Source organism: Rhamphochromis longiceps, linkage group LG15 (genome assembly GCF_057381845.1).
Source record: "Rhamphochromis longiceps isolate RC_006_pf linkage group LG15, R_longiceps_female_GT1.1, whole genome shotgun sequence".
NCBI classification, from domain to species: domain Eukaryota; kingdom Metazoa; phylum Chordata; class Actinopteri; order Cichliformes; family Cichlidae; genus Rhamphochromis; species Rhamphochromis longiceps.
In genome coordinates, this window is record NC_140571.1 from 6,411,509 (window position 1) to 6,432,133 (window position 20,625).

The 20,625-nt window shown below is 41.5% G+C and overlaps 3 protein-coding genes across 8 annotated transcripts; 1 reads left to right on the forward strand and 2 right to left on the reverse strand.

The window, feature by feature from the left end:
• Window positions 1-3,837: 3,837 nt before the first annotated feature.
• pigh (phosphatidylinositol glycan anchor biosynthesis, class H) lies at window positions 3,838-7,657 on the reverse strand. Its single transcript, XM_085381546.1, has 4 exons — window positions 7,166-7,657; window positions 4,965-5,174; window positions 4,767-4,850; window positions 3,838-4,651 (listed from the first exon to the last, which is right to left on the reverse strand). Exons 1-4 carry the CDS (start codon window positions 7,340-7,342, stop codon window positions 4,577-4,579), a joined length of 546 nt encoding a protein of 181 aa, XP_085237672.1. The 5' UTR covers window positions 7,343-7,657; the 3' UTR covers window positions 3,838-4,576.
• Window positions 7,225-14,491, forward strand: zfyve1 (zinc finger, FYVE domain containing 1). 6 transcript variants are annotated; one of them, XM_085381543.1, is made up of 13 exons: window positions 7,225-7,364; window positions 8,855-9,360; window positions 9,449-9,692; window positions 9,793-10,053; window positions 10,157-10,371; window positions 10,459-10,565; window positions 10,699-10,807; window positions 10,889-10,986; window positions 11,143-11,260; window positions 11,595-11,765; window positions 11,957-12,137; window positions 12,251-12,364; window positions 12,456-14,491. In XM_085381543.1, exons 2-13 carry the CDS (start codon window positions 8,881-8,883, stop codon window positions 12,686-12,688), a joined length of 2,331 nt encoding a protein of 776 aa, XP_085237669.1. In that variant the 5' UTR covers window positions 7,225-7,364; window positions 8,855-8,880; the 3' UTR covers window positions 12,689-14,491. The 6 variants fall into 6 exon arrangements, with proteins under 6 accessions (XP_085237669.1, XP_085237664.1, XP_085237665.1 ...); XM_085381538.1 differs by lacking the exon at window positions 7,225-7,364 and adding an exon at window positions 7,898-8,561; XM_085381539.1 differs by lacking the exon at window positions 7,225-7,364 and adding an exon at window positions 7,898-8,342.
• wdr21 (WD repeat domain 21) lies at window positions 14,253-20,466 on the reverse strand. Its single transcript, XM_085381544.1, has 13 exons — window positions 20,036-20,466; window positions 19,778-19,905; window positions 19,364-19,521; window positions 18,878-18,960; window positions 18,198-18,300; window positions 17,716-17,859; window positions 17,463-17,512; window positions 17,110-17,189; window positions 16,779-16,871; window positions 16,594-16,691; window positions 16,340-16,516; window positions 15,976-16,090; window positions 14,253-14,857 (listed from the first exon to the last, which is right to left on the reverse strand). Exons 1-13 carry the CDS (start codon window positions 20,128-20,130, stop codon window positions 14,649-14,651), a joined length of 1,533 nt encoding a protein of 510 aa, XP_085237670.1. The 5' UTR covers window positions 20,131-20,466; the 3' UTR covers window positions 14,253-14,648.
• Window positions 20,467-20,625: the final 159 nt, after the last annotated feature.

The window sequence follows — 20,625 nt, forward strand, 5'->3', positions numbered from 1 at the left end:
TACACATATATATATATATATATATATATATATATATATATATACATATATATATATATATATATATATATATACACATATATATATATATATATATATATATATATATATATATATATATATATACACATATATATATACACATATATATATATATATATATATATATATATATATATATATATATATATATATATATATATATATATATATATATATACACACATATATATAGGTCCCTCATGTTTGTATTGTTAATACGTAGCTGGAGCAAGCTCCCAGGCCTCAGGACCTGAGCTTGAAGGATTGACCGCCCGCAGGGGCGAGTGGGGAATTTATATATATATATATATTAAATTCATATATTTAATGTGTTCTGTATGTATCTACAACGTAGGAAGTAGTAAAAAATAAAGAAAAAACATTAAATTAGAAGGTGTGTTTCTCTTTAGCCTGCCCTTGGCCCTTGGAAGCACACTATAAAGACAAAGGCTTGTTTTGAGTGAGGCTTGATCAAGCACATTTTTAGCGTTGAACTGAAGAACAATGAGGCTCTGCAGCTGGAGTCAGGGGTGGGAGGCCAGCCAGGTGGAGCTCCAGTGCCAAGAAGTTTTTTTCCTAAGCTTTCCATGTCAGGCAGATTAAAACTATCCGTGGATAAAAACGCCCCCCGAGGGAGACATGTAAATGCGAGTCCCACCGGAAAAATACACTTTTACACTTCTACCAAAGCACTGTAGGCAGTGTTCAACATGGAGGAGAGATAAGTGACCGGTAAAAGCCCCTGTGACGTTGCCAGTGAGGTGGGGAAGGCTTTTTTTTTTTCTTTTTGAGATTCAAATCCAAACTGACATCATGTTGCTCCTGCCTGTTTGAACTGGTAGATAAAGAAGATAAACTGACACATTTTAAACAATACAATAACGTTTTCTTCCTGCACCTGTCAGCCAGGAACTGGTGCGCATACACACACAGCACAACAATACAAGGACAGAACATTGTGAATACAAAGAGTAGCTTATATCCAACAAATGAAAAACCGCAGCACACAATTAATTTCAGTGGACTGCCCTAACATGTGTGTTCTGTGCAGTTCATTCATTTTGATTTTTTAGCATAAAGCTCCGAACATTACATGTAAAACATGGAGTGGAAGTAAAGCGAATGAATTTGAGTGTGTTGACTTTTAACAACAAGTACCTTGGATCCTTTATAAAATGTATATATTATTATTAGATTATCGATCTTGGAAAGAGATGAGAATACCATCATGTAAATGTTTGTATCGTTAATACGTAGCTGGAGCTAGCCTTCGGTTGGCTTGGCATAAATACTAGAATTAAAGGTATAAGGAAAGGGCAACATCGCCTCAGGACAAGAAGGTCCTGGTTTTGGGTTCTTTCCAGGTACTCCAGTTTCCGCCCACAGTCCCACAGCACGTTAGGTTAATGGCTGACTTAACTGACCGTAGTACCGGTTGTACCCAGCCTCCTGCTGGGGTACGGGATAGGCTCATGCCCAACCATAGCCATGAGTTGGATAAGTGGAGCAAAATGGATGGGTGGTGGTATAGTGTACAGTCTAATGTAAAGCGTCTTAGATCCTCCCCTCAAACCTGGTTAAATGACTCTATATATACGAGATTTACGTCTTATCTGTCATCAATTTGAGAGGAGGTGGAAAAAAGATAAGCTTCGGGTATCCCTCTACATTTTACGTAGCTGCCGCACTATATATCAGGACGCTTTTTTGTCCGACATCATTGCGACTAATAGCCATAACCCCCGGGCCCTGTTTAAAATGTTCAATTCTGCCATCAATCCTTGCCCTGATAAACTAGACTTTGCCTCCCCAGCTCTCTGTGAGCAATTTTTCAATTATTTTATGAGGAAAATCTCACTTCTAAAAACCCCACTCTCTCATCTGTTGTGGTGAATCCTCTTCCTCCTGGTGGATCTCCGTCCAACTTCTACCAGTTTGAACCAATCTCACTTTCTGCTTTTAAAAGTTTAATTAATCGAGAAGTTCGAACTCTGCTCGGCTCACCGAGGTGACCGTAGTGCGAAGAGTGAAAAAGAGCCACAATCGTGCCTATCCCTGAGATCTCCACTACAGCTCAGATGGTGAGGTGGGTGGGCATGGTTGGGGTGGGGGTTGTGTTTGTGAAAAGATTTCGTATTAATTCAAAATTAAAGTTCACTCGCTAGATCTATTTGTTTAATCCAAAGTTTGCATATGTATTGCATATGAACACTGAACATTTTCAGAATGCACTAAAAGAAACGATTTTGAGTGTCTTATTATCAGTAGTTATTATATATTATTAGGCATGGATTTTAGTGCTCGTATTTGAATGATCTTTAATTGCTTTGATATTCCTGGTTTAATCTGCTTTACACTGGTGTAATTACCTCAGTCTTTTATTGTCTGAAAGCAGTCAAGACTCAGAGTTTCTGTTTGTGCTTTAGTGTTTGTGAGATTTGACCCGGCCAATAATAATTTATAAATTTGTGTATTTTCGCAGTGCATTTAGGAAGGTGGGGTTATTATTTCAGAGTCCCCTGTCTTCATGCTAAGTTAAGCTGCTGCTGATCAGCCTTAAGAGTGGTGCTGTCTCTTCCATGAAGAAAATTATTATGACTATTGGGGAAAACGTTGAATTATACCTCAAATCTACTTTAGAGTGTTTGGAAAGTGTGGGAATTCTGTTTTAATGTCTCAGAAACAAAAAAAACAAATGTGTGCAGGCGTGTGGGTGTAAGTGTGTATGTGTGTGCGCACTGCAGGAGGTAAAGGGGTTAACGCCCCTCCTCTCCCACTGAAGCACAAGATTCTCACACCCAAAACATTCAGCTGATCTTAAGCATCTGCCATCTGCTTAGATAACAGAAATACAGTCTTTATATAAAAAACACATTTGACTGAATTCATACATTACAATACGTGAGTCCACAACATACACAGAAGGGGAGGCACAATCGTCACAGCCCTGCTGCTATCATGGGCAATTAACGGTCCACAGCTCTAGCTCACAGGGTTTTTGCTGTTTCAAATCTTTCCCCTACTTAGGTGGAGGGGGGGGGGGGGGGGGGGGGGGGGGGGGGGGGGTGATGGTGTTCCTCCTGCTTTATGGGGCCTATTTAAAAGCCCAGAGGTGCCACTCCTGGTCACTCCCAGGTTTTCTTCTTGAATTGGCTCCTGGCTGCTTTACACCTCCAGGAGGGACTATTATCCTGTCAAGGGGCTACTTCTCACAGCAGTGCGATGCTTCACCCCGTGAAAATCACACCCTTCTGCTTTTTTTGTTTTTTTTTTTTTTTTTTTTTGGTCTGTACCACATGGAGTTCACACACGGGTCTGACTTGAATTTACTGAGTCGCCATGAAAAGGCCCTACAAAAATAAGGCCTAAAAAGAGGAAACAGAAGTGAAAGGTGGCGATGACTTGTGAGTGGCCTAGGCATTAATCTGATAGGCAGTTAGACAGTTATTGGTGTATTAACATTTATAATGTCACACTTTAAAAAAAAAAATTCACACTGTAATAGGTAGACACTTTACTGATGCCACAAGGGTTATTATAGTAATTATAGTGTTACAGCTGCATGATAAAAAGAATACAATTACTGCAATAACAATATATTGATTGTCATTCTGTTGATGAGGTAACCTTGAAAAACAGTTCTGAAAACAGGTCTGGTATGCCAACAGTGATATTTCAGACTTCAGTGGTAAACGTGACCTACTGTTCCTAAGAGATGAAGGTGCAAGTAGATATGAGGAAGTGAAAATACTTTTAGGAAAAGGGTGTAGATCTTTATTTTACACACACACACACACACACACACACACACACACACACACACACACACACACACACACACACACACACACACACACACACAGTCCATCTTATACACATATACAACTGTTGCCTTATAGGCTTTTGTTTTCTCACAGAGATTATATTCAAAAGCAGTTCATGGAAGAAAAAAAAACGATGAGCCAACAAAGAACAGGACATGGTGTACATTTGAATCACTTGTAGAAACTGATGCGTGGACCCAAAAGTTTGTGAGTAGTGCTGCCCCCTAGTGGTAAAACTAAACAACTAAAACTTTTAAAGATGAGCAAATGCTACCAATATCTATGTAATTAATGAATATTGGTTTGTTATATTCTATTAATTATTTTTTTTGGGGGGGGGGCAAAAACAAATACACAAAAGAGTGTGCTAATGGCGCCAAAATACACAAACTTGTATCATTTGTGGAATTCTAAGTGTATAAAAAAACTATAAGGTTAAATATTATTTTTATGATCTTACATTACAAGTTACATTTCAAGTTAAAGAATTTGACTTTTTAGGTTTAAACAAGTAGTCAAGACCAGTGTTTTATTTATTTTAAATTAATCATGTAACACAGTACAACATTATGACACCATTATCCTTGAAAGCAAAACATTAAGAAATGCAATGTATATAAAATACACCTAAGATGTATTAACACAAACAAGGAAGAGGCTAAAAGAAAAACATGGTGAATGACCTCAGGTGTTCCTGTATGACATGTGCTTCATTGGCACTTTGAAAGAATCTCCTGACAGCTTTTGTAGACTTTCACCAAGCAGTTCAGCCTTGGCTTTGAACTCTAAAGGGAAAAAAATAGAGTTAATTAAAAACAGGTTCCTATGAATGACACCACATCAACAGCCCTGCAGGTAATCAAGTCACTAAACAGGCTCTTGAGATATGTTCATCCTCACCTGAAACAATGGCACAACACTTGACACTGCATCGGGCTCTGAGGGGTCCTTCAACAGTACACAGAGGTAGTAGATGATCTGATGCTGAAATAAAAGCATTAGACGTTAATCCAATCTTCCGTGGCAAACTGTAGAATAACTACATGAGAAAATGTCAACATGTCACACAAGTACAGAGGCACAGGTTCACCAACACACCATGTAAATAGCTTCATTGATGACAATATCCTTGATCTTGCTCATCTCAATGAAAGTGGTTATCTCGCGGCCCGAGGCATAGCTGGAGGACACCTGGATGCCTAAGGAGCCAATGACGAGAAGGGACTCGTGGTCTACCTTCACAAAGTGGATGTGAAGCATCATGCCAACAAGGGTGACAAGAATAGCGCCAGACAGAACGGCAGTGTTCTGCAAGAGAGGAAAAGTATTAAATTAAAAATAATCATTGTAAATTAAAATTTTTTTGCATGATGCCAATTTGCAGGATACTAATGGTGTGGCATCCAGTCTATTCTGAGTCCAACAGAAGAGGAAGAGGAAATGCTGATAGAGAGATATCCTAGTGAATGGATCAGCAAACAATGGCCGATGCACCTGAAAAGTGACTTTTATCACCCACTCCCGGAAAGAAACCACGCTGAGTTGGAAAGAACAGAAATGATGTGAAACAAAACAACAGTAAACATCCAACTACTTTTTCATCACTGGAAAAGTCTCAAAGTGTATATATATTTATTCTTTATTCTCGTCTCTCTATATACTGTACTGTAAATAGCAGAGATGACAATAAAGTTTACTTTAAATGATCACACTGGACGCTCACGTAACAAGCACAGCTTTGAACACAAAGAACCCAGAGCCATTTAAAAAAAAAATGCTGCAAAATTACTGCACTAACTAAAAAAGTGCATCGTCTCGATCTTAGACAGGGCGACTAGATTGAGACTTTCTTGTAAAATACTGGCCCCTTGTGGTGGGAATTAGTGTTCAATTTTACAAATTCTGATTACAACAAGTATCTTTAAGAAAGAAAGAAAGAAAGAACTGTATTCTGCCTTCTTTTTGCTGCTCCGTTTAGGGGTCACCATAGCAGATCATCTGTCTCTATCAAACCCTATCCCGCCTATGTCACACCAATCCTCTTCATGTAAATCCATTAATCTTCTCTATGGTCTTCCTCATTTCCTCCTGCCTGCCAGCTCCATATTCAACATCCTTTATCTGATATATATGGTGGTGGTGGTGGTTACCACTGTTCTCTTACAGCAAGAGGGTACCACCACCCTCCATCTGGAGGGGGCCTTACTGTGTGGAGTATGAATGTTCTCCCCATATCAGCGTGGGTTCTCTCCGGGTACTCAGACTTCCTCCCACAGTCCAAAAACATGCAATTAGTTGGGTTAGGTTAATTGGTGATTCTAAATTGCTCAGAGGTGTGAATATGAGAGCGAGTGGTTGTCTGTCTGTCTGTGTTAGCCCTACGACAAACTGCGGACCTATCCAGCACCCCCTGCGGCACTGAATTGGAAAAGTGGAAGCGAATGAATGGATTGATTGATGGATGCGTCCGGTGTTGTGCCAAAAAGTGATTGTCTGCCAAAAACTGATTTCCAGTGTTTCTGTGTATTTTTTATGTGTAATATCTTTACGTATGTTCGTAAATAGACTTCGGTGAACAGGGGATACAAAGGGGTTACATAAAGAATTAAAACATTATCTGTTTTTTAAGTATCTTTACAACTTGTACTTACATTATAACCAATCCGGTCCTTTATCCCCACTTAAAATATTTTTACAGAACTATTGTAATATTTGCTGCCATTTCTGCTGTCCTGTTGGGCAACTTACTCTTACAAAATACATTTTTAATGTTAATGAGATTTTTTTTACTGCATAAATAAAGGTTATATAAAAGTCGCTGCCAAAAACTGATTGCGGCTTGTATCTTGCTACACGAATGTTGTTTGTGGCTCAAGATGACTTTATGTCATCCATAAGGGATGCATTTGACATATGTTTAACATATTATAGCCCAACAAGTTACTTATAGCACTTTAAATATGAGCAATCGCTTTTTGGCAAATACCGGAAATCAGTTTTTGGCAGACAATCACTTTTTGGCACAACACCGGGTCATGGTAGTCAAGGTAGCTTGGAAATATCACAGTGTCTCTGTAAACATCAGTCTATGGACACTCCTGCCTGACCGTCATCATCGCAAACAAGAAGGGGCTCAGAGCAGATCCCTGATGCAATCCCACTCCACCTTGAAGTGGGCGGCTCCTACTGCACACCTCACCACTGTCTCGCTGTCCTCAGAAACTTTGCACCTCAACCCCACAGTGAGAAGGATTTGTCAGTAAATCTGCATCACTTTGGTCTCGCCTTCATCATCTTACCTGGGTGAAGAAGAACACTGCATATGCCAGAAGCCACACGGAGCAGGTGTATACCATCACTTTGCCCATGGACACTTTTGGGGAGCTGATAATGAACTCCCTGCAAAAGCTGGAGTGACTCTGACAGTCCAGAGAGATTGGTTTACCGCTAATGTCAGTGAAGGCTTCGTCTTCCATGACGACTGAACAGCGAAACGAGGTGAATGAGCATAAAAGACGAGTGATGACCTTTGTATGGTGTCAACGCGGTTACCCTGTCAAGTTAGCATCGAGCTAGCATTAGTTGTTAACTGCAAATAGACAGGGTCAGCAGCACATTAAGACAGGCGGTGATAAATTTATAATGATGACGAAAAAAGAAAGCTCCTTAAAGTAATATGCTTTAAATGAATTAAAAGGGAAAAATAGCTAAAGAGCTGAATTAAAGAGTCAACTACAACTGTAGTGGTGCCACAATCCATCCCCACTCATGTGGCTGCACTGTTTTTCTACACCGGGGTGTCCAGAAAGGGTGGGGGGCTCTCGCATACACAAAAGCAAAAGACCGCGAAAAAACTCGTTCATAAAACAACTAAATGTACTTTAATGCATAGAACAACTTGTAAGTGTAACATTTATTATTCTTCGTTTGATATCAACGAGATGCGTGTCAGTTTCAGCTTCTGTCTCCGTCTCAGCTTGTGCCTACGGCCCACGCTGGTGTAGAACAAAAGCAGACCCTATAGTCGCTGGAAAAAGCAAAGCATTCTGGGCAACGATTGATTTTTCGTCGATATCTCCGTCAATAACTCAAGCTGGTCCACAGCTTTCGTCAAACAGTCTGTAAAAGTCAAATACGGGGTATACGTTGGTGTATGTGCCATAAACAGGTTACAAACAGCTCGTCTTTAGTAAGCGCTTTTCCATGTCACTTGCAAGGCCTTCGTTTCCCAAAATGCTTTGTGCTTCCGTGACTTTTGACCTCTGGATAAAAACAAGCCGATCAGCTGATGTAAAAGCAGCAACATCTACAGGGGTCTGACACAATAACAGCTTGCTAACTTTGCCCCCCCTCCAGCGTCAGCTCTCCGTGGCATTCGGCGGTATGGTGTTAGGTAGTGTACGTGTCCACTTTTAGACTGTGTCGATTCAGCAGGTTATTTAACGAGACAGCCGTCGGACTGGTAGCAACTGTTAGGTCAGTCGACTCAAAAGAAGGTTGTTTGTTTCAGGAGTGTCTCTTTGTGTGAATGCTGTTAGCTAATGACTCTTTACTACTGAGTTTGAATGCCTGTTTTTAGGCATTTTTAATGTATAGAACAGTGTGGGATACTCTCATGTAGAAAGTTAGCGTTACCAGAACAAGAAAACAGATGCCGGCCAGCTATTGTTAGCTACAGAGCTGTTGTGTCAAAAGGTAAACAAACTAGTCCGAGTTTTGTGTGTTTAATTTTGCTGTTTTAATAAACTGAATATCCCCATTAAAAAGTAAGGAGGGAGAAAAGGGGCATGGATTGCTATCGTTTTGTTGACAGTACTGCTCATGAGTGAATTTGTTTTTGGTTTTTTTTCAGTATTTCAACAAAACAGGTTATCTGACATCTGGTTATATAGATTCACAAGACGGTGCCATAACCTTGTGCCCTCTCCTGCAGTGCTTTTGCCGTCCCAATTACCCACAGTAATCCTTTATACTTGTTTTCACACCAGGGGATTCCTGACCTCACAGGTTTGAGATGAGTGGTCAAGGTCCAGCTGTAAACAAAGGAATGAGCACCATCCTGGTCTGTCAGGAGAGCTATGCCTGTGGGGGCTCGGACGAGGCTGTGTTTGAATGCGATGAGTGTGGCAGCTTGCAGTGTGCCCGCTGTGAACTGGAGCTACATCGGCAGGAGCGCATGAGGAATCACGACCGGGTTCGGGTCGCCTCGGGCCACGTTCCTTTCTGTGACTCCTGCAAAGGGGATGGCAGCTGCTCTGGGAGACTCAGAGCGGTGGTCCGCTGCCAGGGCTGTAAGATCAACCTGTGTTTGGATTGCCAAAAACGCACCCACGGGGGAGTCAACAAGAGGAAACACCCTCTGGTATCTTACCCACCTGCCAAAGCTCCTCAAGAGAACAGTGTCAGTGCTGGGGAGAGTGAAATGGAAATCCTCAAATCTAAACTGGAGAAGGTGCGCAGCTTCCTGCTAGTGGATGAGAAGGAGGAAATGCAGGTAAGCACTTGTTGAGGTACTCGGCGTTTGATGGTGTTTTATTAATGATGCGTTACAACGATTGAGCTGATCTTGTCTGCATTCTCAGGTGAAGGATGAGGAGGACTTTGTCAGCAGACTGGGTTGTAGTCCAGATGAGCTCCTCAAGGTGGTCTCCATTTTTGGGAACACTGGTGAGGGAAAATCCTACACCCTGAACCATACGTTCTTTCTTGGGAGAGAAGTGTTCAAGACGTCTCCCACTCAGGAGTCCTGCACTGTGGGTGTTTGGGCAGCTATGGACCCTCTGCATTGGCTTGTAGTCATCGATACAGAGGGACTGCTTGGAGCTGGTATGAAATTATTGATTTACTTAATATTATGAAACAAACGGGGGTAGAAGCAGGCAGGCATTCATGATTCTTTTTTTTTTCTTTTTTTTAAACTCATCAGGGGCTAATCAGGGTCAGAGAACTCGGCTGCTCCTCAAGGTCCTGGCTATCTCTGATGTGGTAATCTACCGGACACACGCTGACCGTCTCCATGACGATCTCTTCAAGTTCCTTGGTGATGCATCAGATGCCTACCTGAAACATTTCACTAGAGAATTAAAGGCAACTACCAATCGCTGTGGTCTTGATGTACCGTTGTCCACCCTGGGCCCCGCGGTGATCATCTTCCACGAGACTGTCCACACCAATCTACTAGGATCAGGTACATCAAAGAAGTTTGTCTCATCTCAGTGTTTTTCAAAGATAAGCACACAAACCACTGCCTCAATACTTTGTCTCCATCTGTATGTGTACCCCGAATTTAGACGCGCCCTCAGAATCTGCTGAGCGCCTTATCCAGGAGCGTTTCAGGAAGCTGGGCTTATTTCCGGAAGCATTCAGCTCCATCCAGTACCGTGGGACTCGAACCTACAACCCTCCCACGGACTTCAGTGGTTTGCTCCGCAGCCTGGAGCAGCAGCTGGACAACAATACGACACGCTCGCCACGATCTGCCAGTGTCATCTTCAAGGCCCTGCAGGTAGCTGTGCTTACATTTAAGTATGTTTTGGCATAGCCAATGGAAATGTTTATACCTTTCCCATCTCCACCTGGGGCCTTCTTTCAGGCCCTGAGTGAGCGCTTCAGTGGGGAGATTCCAGATGAACATATGACCAGTAACTCCTTCTTTCCAGATGAATACTTTACCTGCTCCAGCATCTGCCTCAGTTGTGGGTGCGTGTCCCTGCTTTGCTAAAAAAAATATCAAAAATACTTTAAATCAGATTTCTACAGCATCATCACTGCCAGTACCTTTTACTTTTACTTATTTATAAAACTTGCTGACTTGCTGGGCACCAACTTTCAGGTCAGGCTGTAAGAGGAGCATGAATCACCTAAAGGAAGGTCTTGACCATGAAGCCAAACATCGCTGCCGGTACTCTGCACAGTACGACAACCGCATCTACACATGCAAGGCAAGTACAAATATACATCTACGCCACATTTGAAGTATACCTGCTTGACAAGGTTCTGAGCAACTGTGCTGAACTTCTCAGGCCTGCTACGAAAGGGGAAAGGAAGTCATAGTGGTTCCCAAAACGACGGCCTCGTCTGACTCGCCGTGGTTTGGCTTGGCCATCTACGCTTGGTCAGGGTGAGTCCTGCGAGTATAGAATGATTTTTCATAAATATCTTCATATGTCCCTTTAAAGTTTATGAAAAATTGAGCACAGTTGATATAAAAAGTGTGTGGCACCTCTGGAATCTTTCCTCCCTGTGTTGAAACTGAGATGGTTTTGTCTTTTTACAGGTATGTCATTGAGTGTCCCAACTGTTCAGTGATCTACAGAAGCAGGCAGTACTGGTATGGAAACCAGGACCCAGTGGAAACAGTGGTCAGAACAGAAATCCAGCACATCTGGCCTGGGGTAAGGCCACGGTGAATTCACTTAAACCACTGAAATCTAAAAGCTCAGTTTTTGTTTTCTTTGAGTCATATGAATTTGGCCACTATGAGGCGAGTGGCTTATACTTTATGTAAATATCCAGAAAAGTAACGTCGCATGTTCTCCTGGAACATGTTGATCTAAGCATAATTAGTCACAAGTCTGAATATAGCAGTGCAAACGCCAGCTGGTAAGGCAGGCATTGTATTTCTGTCAGCACTGTTGTCAGTATTTAGTGATAATTGTGAGGGACGCTTGTATAAACACAACTTCTATGGCATACTGTAATTATGTGTTTTTACACCGTTCTTTGCAGTCTGATGGCTTTTTGAAAGACAACAACAACGCTGCTCAGAGGTTGTTGGACGGAGTCAAATACATTTCTCAGTCTGTGTCTGAACTCAGCGTCAAGCCTGCCAAAGCGGTCACTTCCTGGCTCACTGACCAAATTGCTCCTGCCTACTGGAAACCCAATTCCCTCATCCTGGTATGCAACCAATATTTAGCTAACTATATATAAGGAATCACAGGCCCAGAATGTGTAGTTGTGAATGAAACATCACTTGTGTAACTAAAACATTTTCTTGGTGATAGCCCATGTTCCTGTTATGTTACTGTTATGTTCCTGTTATGTTCCTGTTATGCCGATAAATCGCATTACTTATTATTGTGCCGTAGAAATGTCATAAATGTGGGGAGGAGTTCCAGCCCAACGACACCAAGCACCACTGCCGTGCCTGCGGAGAGGGCTTCTGTGACGCCTGCTCCTCCAAAACCCGGCCGGTCCCTGAGAGGGGCTGGGGTCTTGCGCCTGTTAGGGTCTGTGATGCGTGTTTCCACAACAGAGGAATTCCAACTGGTACACAAATGAGTCTCTCTGTGGGAGTTTAAGAGTGCGGTATTGTTTGCCGGGCTGGTTCAGGCGGTTTTAATGTTCACAACATGATATGATTTGATGTGTGCATGTTGTAGAGTTGCTGGACGCTGCGTTGGAGGAGGAGGGAGGCACCCTGATAGCGAGGAAGGTTGGAGAGGCTGTCCAGAACACTTTGGGGGCTGTAGTTGGTGCCATCGATATACCTCTTGGTAAGCATAGGATCTAAAAAATAATATAGCGAGCAAGAGAAACAACTTTAAAAAAAAAAAAGAGTGAGAGAAATAAAAACTTTTTTTCCAGGCCTAGTGAAGGACGCAGCTCGGCCGGCCTACTGGGTGCCAGATCAGGACATCCACTCTTGTTGCGAGTGCCAAAGGGAGTTCTCACCACGTCTCTCCATCCACCACTGTCGCGCCTGTGGGCAGGGCGTGTGCGATGACTGCTCCCAGGAGCGGCGCCCCGTGCCGTCCCGTGGATGGGACCACCCCGTGAGGGTCTGCAACGGCTGCAACCAGAAAACAGGGGAACTCTAGCAGGACTCAATGGAGCAATTAAAGATGCCAGCGTTTGTGGAAACTGGAATCTGTGACATCTTGAGTCTAACAGGTTTCATTGGGGGTATTTTTGTTTTTCTGGATGCCTCTAGACTGTACAGGTGGGACTCGTTTATTATTTGTTAGTGCTGGCCTCATGTAACATCAGTCCATCGATCGCTTTTCTCTTTAATATGCCTATAATTTACACTGTGAAGACAGGCCAGAGCAAGGCTTGAATATTATAAGGACAGGAGAGAAAAAGAACAGAGAGATGATCAAAGTGAGTTTTGTACAAGCTTGCTTACAAATGACTTCAGGTAAATTTCCATGTTGCTCTGTAGATCCGTTCAGATTTGTATTCTTGCACACTAATCCCTGCACACCCTCTACGTGATATGCTAGTACCATTAGCTCCCTTTTGCCTGGTTTGGAGCTACATATTTAAGCCTTTTAAAAAATACAAGTACTGACCTGTTTTTTCTTTTTCATAGCATTTCCAGGTAATCATGTCTTATTAGTTCTAAAATGGTTTGTGCAGGTGACCTGGATGTAATATTTAGGACCAGCTTTAGATAGAACACCTCAAAAGTCATCAACCACATTGAATTCTGATCCCTTTCTTTTGAAATACTGAGGTAGATTACCTCTAATTCACCCCTGCTAGAGCTACTTTTCTTTCGTTTTGGCTTCACAGGGACTATATTAGATCATTATATCGGAAGCCACTGATGTACTGTAGCAGCAAGATGCATTCCAACATATATAATTCGTAATTACTACTTAAATAGTCCCATTGATTATTTGTGGTTGTTTGTGAATTTGAATGGGCAGATTTAAAACAAACAAAAACAAGAACAGCCTTAATAATGCTGTCCATGTTAACTGTTTGAATTCTACTTAGTATGCACAGTACATATATGGGAAAAATGTTTACTTTAATAGGGAATTTTTTTTTTAATTGCCTCATTTTATTTTTAAATGTCATAACTGCGTATCAGGACAAATCTGACTAAGGTGGGATTCAATGCAACAGAAACTGCTTTATAGTGGCTGGATCACAGTAGGGACTTAACACAGTTGAGGTTTCAAACCATGTTTGGGGCTGGCCCCCTCAAAACAGAGATCATTAGTAAGAGTAGTCTTTTACTGTCAGCTCAGGCTGCGTCGCTCTTCTTTGTCAGCAACTATCAAGGTTGCTTGTATTTCAACAGGACTGTACAGAGTATCTGACCCGATTACTATTAAATGAAGATGACACTTGATGCATTCAGGCTTTCTAATGAATATCTTGGTATTATGAGATTTGACTGTGTAAGATTTTTTTTTTTGTTTGTTTCTTGTTAACGAACTGGAAGAGTTGGTTTGCTTGTGATCAATCAGATAAGCTGAAATAACAGACTTCAACATGAATAATAGATTTATCCTGTCTCAAACAGAGATCAATGACTATAGATATCACATGGAACCAATCAATACCTTGTATTTATGTATGCTCATACATATGTATTAAACAGTGGAATCTTAAGGTGTCTGTGTATGGGTTGAATACAATGCAGTGGGATAAGGTTTTTAATAAACTTTACTGGGAATCAACAAAGACTATAAAACATGTTGATTTAGTAAACAAAAAGTATCATCATTTTCAAATTTCAATCCCAGCACCCTTATTTCCAGTAACAATCAAGGTTAGCTGTGTTTAAAATAAGTGCACTTCTTCTGTAAAAAGAACAGTAAGGAAAACCGAACTGTACCGGTGTGCACATGTGAATGCAGCACTTCCATTTCCTTTTGGCGCAAAAACACGATCATGTGTATGATGAGGCAACTCCCATGAAATTTAAAAGCAGTTCTTTGAGGTCACCACTTCAGTCTAAATTTAGTGTAAATGGTTGTCACATAACATCTTTACCCAGCCACACTCTCAAATACACAGTGATACAGCTGGCCTCAGCACTCCTCATTCTTGGTAGTCAGTGTTGTATGGGAAGTAATAGAGGTCGTGTTTGACAGCCATGAGCAGCCCGGGGAGGCCCCTGCTGCCACCCAGGTTAGATGAAAACACAACACTTGGGATCAAGTCGTTTGCGGCCAGGTGGGGTGATGGGATGGTTCTCAATAGATGACCGTCCTTAAGGCTCCATAACCTTGTGTAGCAATCCTGACCCACTGTAGAAAGGATGGTAAACATTGAAACTGCACGCAAAAAAGGTTTATACCAGTGTAGGGCTGCCACGATTAGTCGACTAGTCACGATTACGTCGACTATCAAAATCGTCGACGACTGATTTAATAGTCGACGCGTCGTTTGAAGCTTTGTAAGATCACAAAAGACGCAGGAATAAGTAGCAGGATTTAAGAGTGTAATAACGGACTGAAACAGAAGATGGCAGCACTGCATGTACAAGGATGTCAGCTGCCGTTAAACCCCGAAGAAGAAGTAGCTCTGTCCCAGAATTCATAGCGCAGCCCAGCTCAGTTTCCAACAATGGCGGTAGCTACTTAGTTTTACTATTACTCTTGTTATTCTTTATGGGTCACAAAATAAACATTTAACATATTTTCAGGCGAGAATGTAGCTGTGTAAACCTCAAATATCTGCTCAGTTTATCAAGACACCGCATATTTTCAAAAGCGCTCCGACGTTTTCGGAGACGTCTGTTACCCACTAGCTCGATAGCTAGCCGGGGGCTAGGCTAACTAGAGCCGTGAGAACACCGGACTCCCGGCAAATCATTTTCAAACCCACCGCCGTCTTTCGCTACTCAGGTTAAACATGATATATAAGTCACTTAGATAACTTAAAAATGTTATTGTTTGGCTTTTTTTGTATTTTATTTGTTCCTGAGTAAATCGGTTTGGCTGAGATTAAAGTTATAGTTTTTACACAGCTGAATAAAGTCAAGCAGACAACTGATTATCAGAAGTGTGAGATGCTCGAGAATATACTCCGGTGTCCTGTTATATTTTAGATAGCAAGGAGTTTATTAAACTTCACTGAAACAATCTGCAAATTTCATTCAAATTTAATAAACTATCATCTTGTCTTTCTTTATTTTTAGTTAGCACAGACCTTAAACACTTAAAGCTGTAAGGTAATGATAGTTATATAAGAGCAGATGCTGCTGGTGCAATAAGCTGTACGTTTTATGTCCAATGGATGATGATCTGATTAGTCGACTAATCGCAAAAATAATCGGTGACTAGTCAACTATCAAAATAATCGTTTGTGGCAGCCCTATACCAGTGAGAGTATTGAGTGTTGAGAGTGTTTTATCCTCTCCTACCTGCTAGCAAAAGCCCTTCACACTCATTGACATGGATGGGAAGGTAGGCATGCTCGTTATGATGACCTTTGTACTCCTGCACTGGCTTTGTGCCTCGCACATCCCACAGCTTAATCTGCAAAGAAATTAGAAAACACACAAAGGCTCAACAGAACTATCCTTGAATTATTACCTTTTTCAAATTATTCCTTTCTGATATTTTCTACCACAGTTTGTCAGTATGGCCTGATGGTTCTGTGTTTACCAAGTCTTTCCGCATGAGGCTAAAACATAAGTAAAATACCTGTAATTAAGAACCTGAAAGTATTATCTGCTGTAAAAAAAAAAGAAAAAGAAAATTAAAGAGTCAAGTCAAGAACCTGACCTGGCCCAGCATGTCAGCAGCCAGCAGGTAGTTCTCATCCTGCAGGACGCGTACAGAGGTGATGGCTGACTCTTGATGGAAGCGACTGGCCTTCCAGCTGTGATCTCTGCGGCCGCGCTGTCGGAGGTCGATGCTGAAGATCTCCCCCGATCTGCAACCGTTAAACAGGACAGGAACCTGTGGACGGAAAGGTGTTCTTTTGCTTGGTGTTCTTACAGAGTGCTTCAACAACTTTAAAGTTACAAATGCCTCACCCTAAGGGCAAACTGCTGAGCCAGGACATCACTGCCGACGCTGTACGTCTGTGTTCTGCCCGTCTCTGCATCCTTCACAATCACTCTACGAGACAGGCCTGTCAACACACACATAAACATGATTATTTTAGATGTGTAATTTTCTCCTTTCTATAACGACAAAAATGTTTAGCTGCACTACTAACCAGTGCTGAACGTCTTGTCAAACTGGGGGTTGAGGCACCAAGCACAAGACCAGGCTGAGGATATCTTAAAGCTGCACAGCATCCCAGGCTGATCTGAAGGAGTACAAGAAGTAAGAGGAGAAGGGTGTTGAGGGTAATGGGGAGGTACACAACAACAGCAAAACTGCTTTCAAAACATATTTCAAAATAAAAGTCTTCTAGAATAATAATTCCAAGACTGAAGAAGCTTCTTTGAATAGTATGTTTTACCATACTGCTACCTGGGTCCTTCACAAATGAACTACAGAAGGGCAATGTGACTGCTGCATATTGCGCAAGAACCCTGACAAACCTGGGTTGGAGTTGCTGAAGAGGGAAGCAGGAAGTAAACTCACGCAGCCAGGGGTGTCTGCTACTCCCACCAGACACAGCCTGATAGTTACTTCAGTCAAGGACATACAAGTTTCACCAAAACAGTGAAGAGATGACACGCTGTGACACAGGTGTGCACTTTATAGAGCTAAAATGTTACCATTTTGATGATAGTCACCAAGTGTATTCTTTTAGAAACAACAGCAGTATGAATCCACAAATAATGCAAATGAAAAGGACAACTTATAAGTGATCTTTGTTGCCAGGTTAAGCCCTTTATTTGAAGGTTAAGTGAACTAGAGTTAGAGCTCTAATTAAACTGTGGAAGGATACAACACATGAGAATCGGGGTAATTTACCGAAGCCCAGCAGATGGAATTGACCTGAAACATGTTAACCAGATCAGAGTGATTAATATTATTTAAACAGACCAAATGTTTGTAGACACATCATAAAAACAGGCTCCAAGATTAATGTGAGTTAATTAATTTTTATTTCCTGCAGTGTACTAAATAGAAACTACAAAAATGCAAACATATTCTTTGTATTCAGGGAGGGTCTTTTATCTCCAAAGAAATGCTCCTACCTTCCGATTAGTGAAGTAGAGGTTATCACACATTTCCACAGACAGAGACCCCTTGCTGCTGCTGCTGAAGTTCATGATGCCATACTTGCAGCCGCCATGAGAGACATCGTTGACTGTGAACACTCGCTCACACGCCGAATCCCCCTGAAAAAGAAATGGCAACAAAGAAACAAAGCATATGCACATCATCAAGTACAGATAGAGGCCATATTTAAAGGTAACCTACTGTGTTCATTTCCAGCAATTAAGAAAAAAAAAAGGACTCTAACGTCAGTGTTTAACATTCAAAACAATCTTTTTTGTTGTTGTTTTTTTTTTTTTTTTTTTTTTTTTAAAATCATACACAGGGCCTTGGTGGACCCAAATCATCCTCTGGATGAAGCAAACTGTTCTTACTCCCTCTCCCTCCCTTGAAACCAACTATAACAAACATTTATTCTATTGAAACATGTGTTTTGCACTGTGTTTGTGTGTGTTCTCACCACTATGAGTCTGAAGTTGTCGGTGTTTGAGATGCTGTTGTCTGTGCTCTGGATCTCTAGTTTGTGGCGTCTCATTTCACTGACCTTCACCTCATGGACGAGCCTGGAGACAAACAGTAAATGGCCTGTATTTGTATAGCGCTTTACTTAGTCCCTAAGGACCCCAAAGCGCTCTACACTACATTCAGTCATTCTCCCATTCACACACACAACAGTAACCATAGTAACAGACTAGCACTGTCTGCAGACAATCTACTAACCCAGGATAATTGATACACTTTTCTCTTAGCTTTCTGACAGTGTCTCTGTAGTAATTTATGTATTTATTTAGACAGTTTGCCTGTAGGATAAAAAGAACTAGAAACTTCCTCATATGCATTTCATTACTTTTTGTTTTTCCATTTATTCATATCATTCCCAGTGATGCAGAGTATTTTCTTTGACTGCATTTATGCATGTTTCTCCATCTTTTTATTACCATTTAAAATAACTTGTCTAAATATATTAGCATCATTATTAGTGGCCAGCAAAGCTCAGAAGAAAAGTCACTCTACACATGCAGAACTGATTAGCGTTAAAGTTTCTCTTTGTTTCCCATAATCCGTTACAGCTGTGGCTAGGACACGGGAAAAACAGTGTTATGTTGAGTTTTGCGTGCCTGCAGGGCTGTGACACAGTACCTGCAATAGGAGTGCTCAGGTAATACACCTAGATGTCGTTTCTGAAGTAGCAGCGAAGTGTTTAGTCCTCTTCTTGGTGCTTTCTGTAAATGACAAGGAAAATGTGCGTACATGTTTACGACCAAGGTTTCTTTCTTTACAACTTCTTAAACATTTATGTCCCGGATTGCAGAAAAGCATGTGCTTCTGCTAAGATCAACTGTGATCTCAAGTGTTTTATTCCTACACAGTTTGCAGTTGTGCTCTAATGCTGTACTGTGATGATGTCATTACAGCTGCTGCCATAGCCATAATCCTTTAGTACACTGCAGGAGGTTTATGGTAAGCTTTCATCTAGAGGGCATAACTTTAGCATATCAGATGACTGTGTCTGTCTACAGCAACAGGAAAAAGCTTAATGGAATCTTAAAGAATAAATATGATAAAAATGCTAAAAGACAAAGAAGATTAAAAAGATTTGCCTACCACCCTTGATGACAGACTTACTTTTCTTGTGTTTTCATCTTCTGCCAACATCTTGTTCCTCTCCTTCTCTCTTTCTTTTTGTTGTAGTTGCTCTCTGGTTAGTGGGTTACAGTTGTTGTGCCCGGGCAACAGCCGGAAGTAACGGTTTTTCTCTGGGTCAAAATAGAAACCTGGCAGCTCTGGCAGGAGAAAAGGAGGCAAAAATTAGGCTTGTGCATCTTTCATTGCATCTATTTGATTTTCCAAGTGTACAACAAGAATTTTCCTGTCAATATCCTTCTACTTTAAGTGCTCCTGGACAAGACACTGCATGTAAAACTACTGTTTATGTACATATGTGTTCAATTTAAGTGTTGTGCTCTTCTGATACCTTTAATAATAAGAAATGGGGGCTTCCAACGCAAACGTGTACTTTCAATGCTGTACGTTACTGACCTGGTGCAGCACTGCTGGCGTTAGAAGAAGACGAGGAAGGCAAGGAAGAAGAGGAATGTGAGGCAGGTTGGTTAGCATGGTGCTTCTGAGATGGTCTGTGTGAGGGCCCTGCATCATCACGTTCATACCTTTGAACAGGAAACGCACACACACAACAATGATACTGACATACTGATCACTGTCATTACAAACACTGTATTCTAGTATGGCACATGCTCCATACTTTAACGTGATATAAGTGTCATTTAACGTAGCTACCACTGCTGTCGGTTTCCTCGGTGCCATCCACGGCGCTGACCAGCACCTTGTCGCGTGTGCGGTCGCTGTCCTTCTCGCCAGTTCCACTTCCTCATTTCTTATGGTTCGGTCTAGAAGTAAAATGGTCCTGACGGCGTGTTGCTTTTCATTCACTTCTCTGTGTTTGGCAGTCCAGGTGTTTACAGGCAGATTACCATCAACACCGTTGGGCTAACGTTAGCTGCACATCTTTCTACACACGTTTTGACACGTTTGCTGGACATTCACCATCGATTAAAGTAAACGACGTATTTATAGGTCGATAAACAAACTTTGAGTTGATACTGTGCTGGGTTTACCTTCTTAATAACATGGCACTAACGTGAAAGTAAATAGTCACTAGCTAGCTAACTCCCGTGTAGTAACGTCCAGCCACGCCATCCCCGCCTCCACACGGCGTTCATTGGTCCATTGAGAACAATAATGTCTGACGTTCTAGACAGCTATTGGTGAGTTTCTCCGCGAGTAGAAAATTACTTTTATTTCACTGGATTCTCGGAAAAAGTTGGATATTGAAATACAAAATAAAGTGACTGTTCGACATATACACG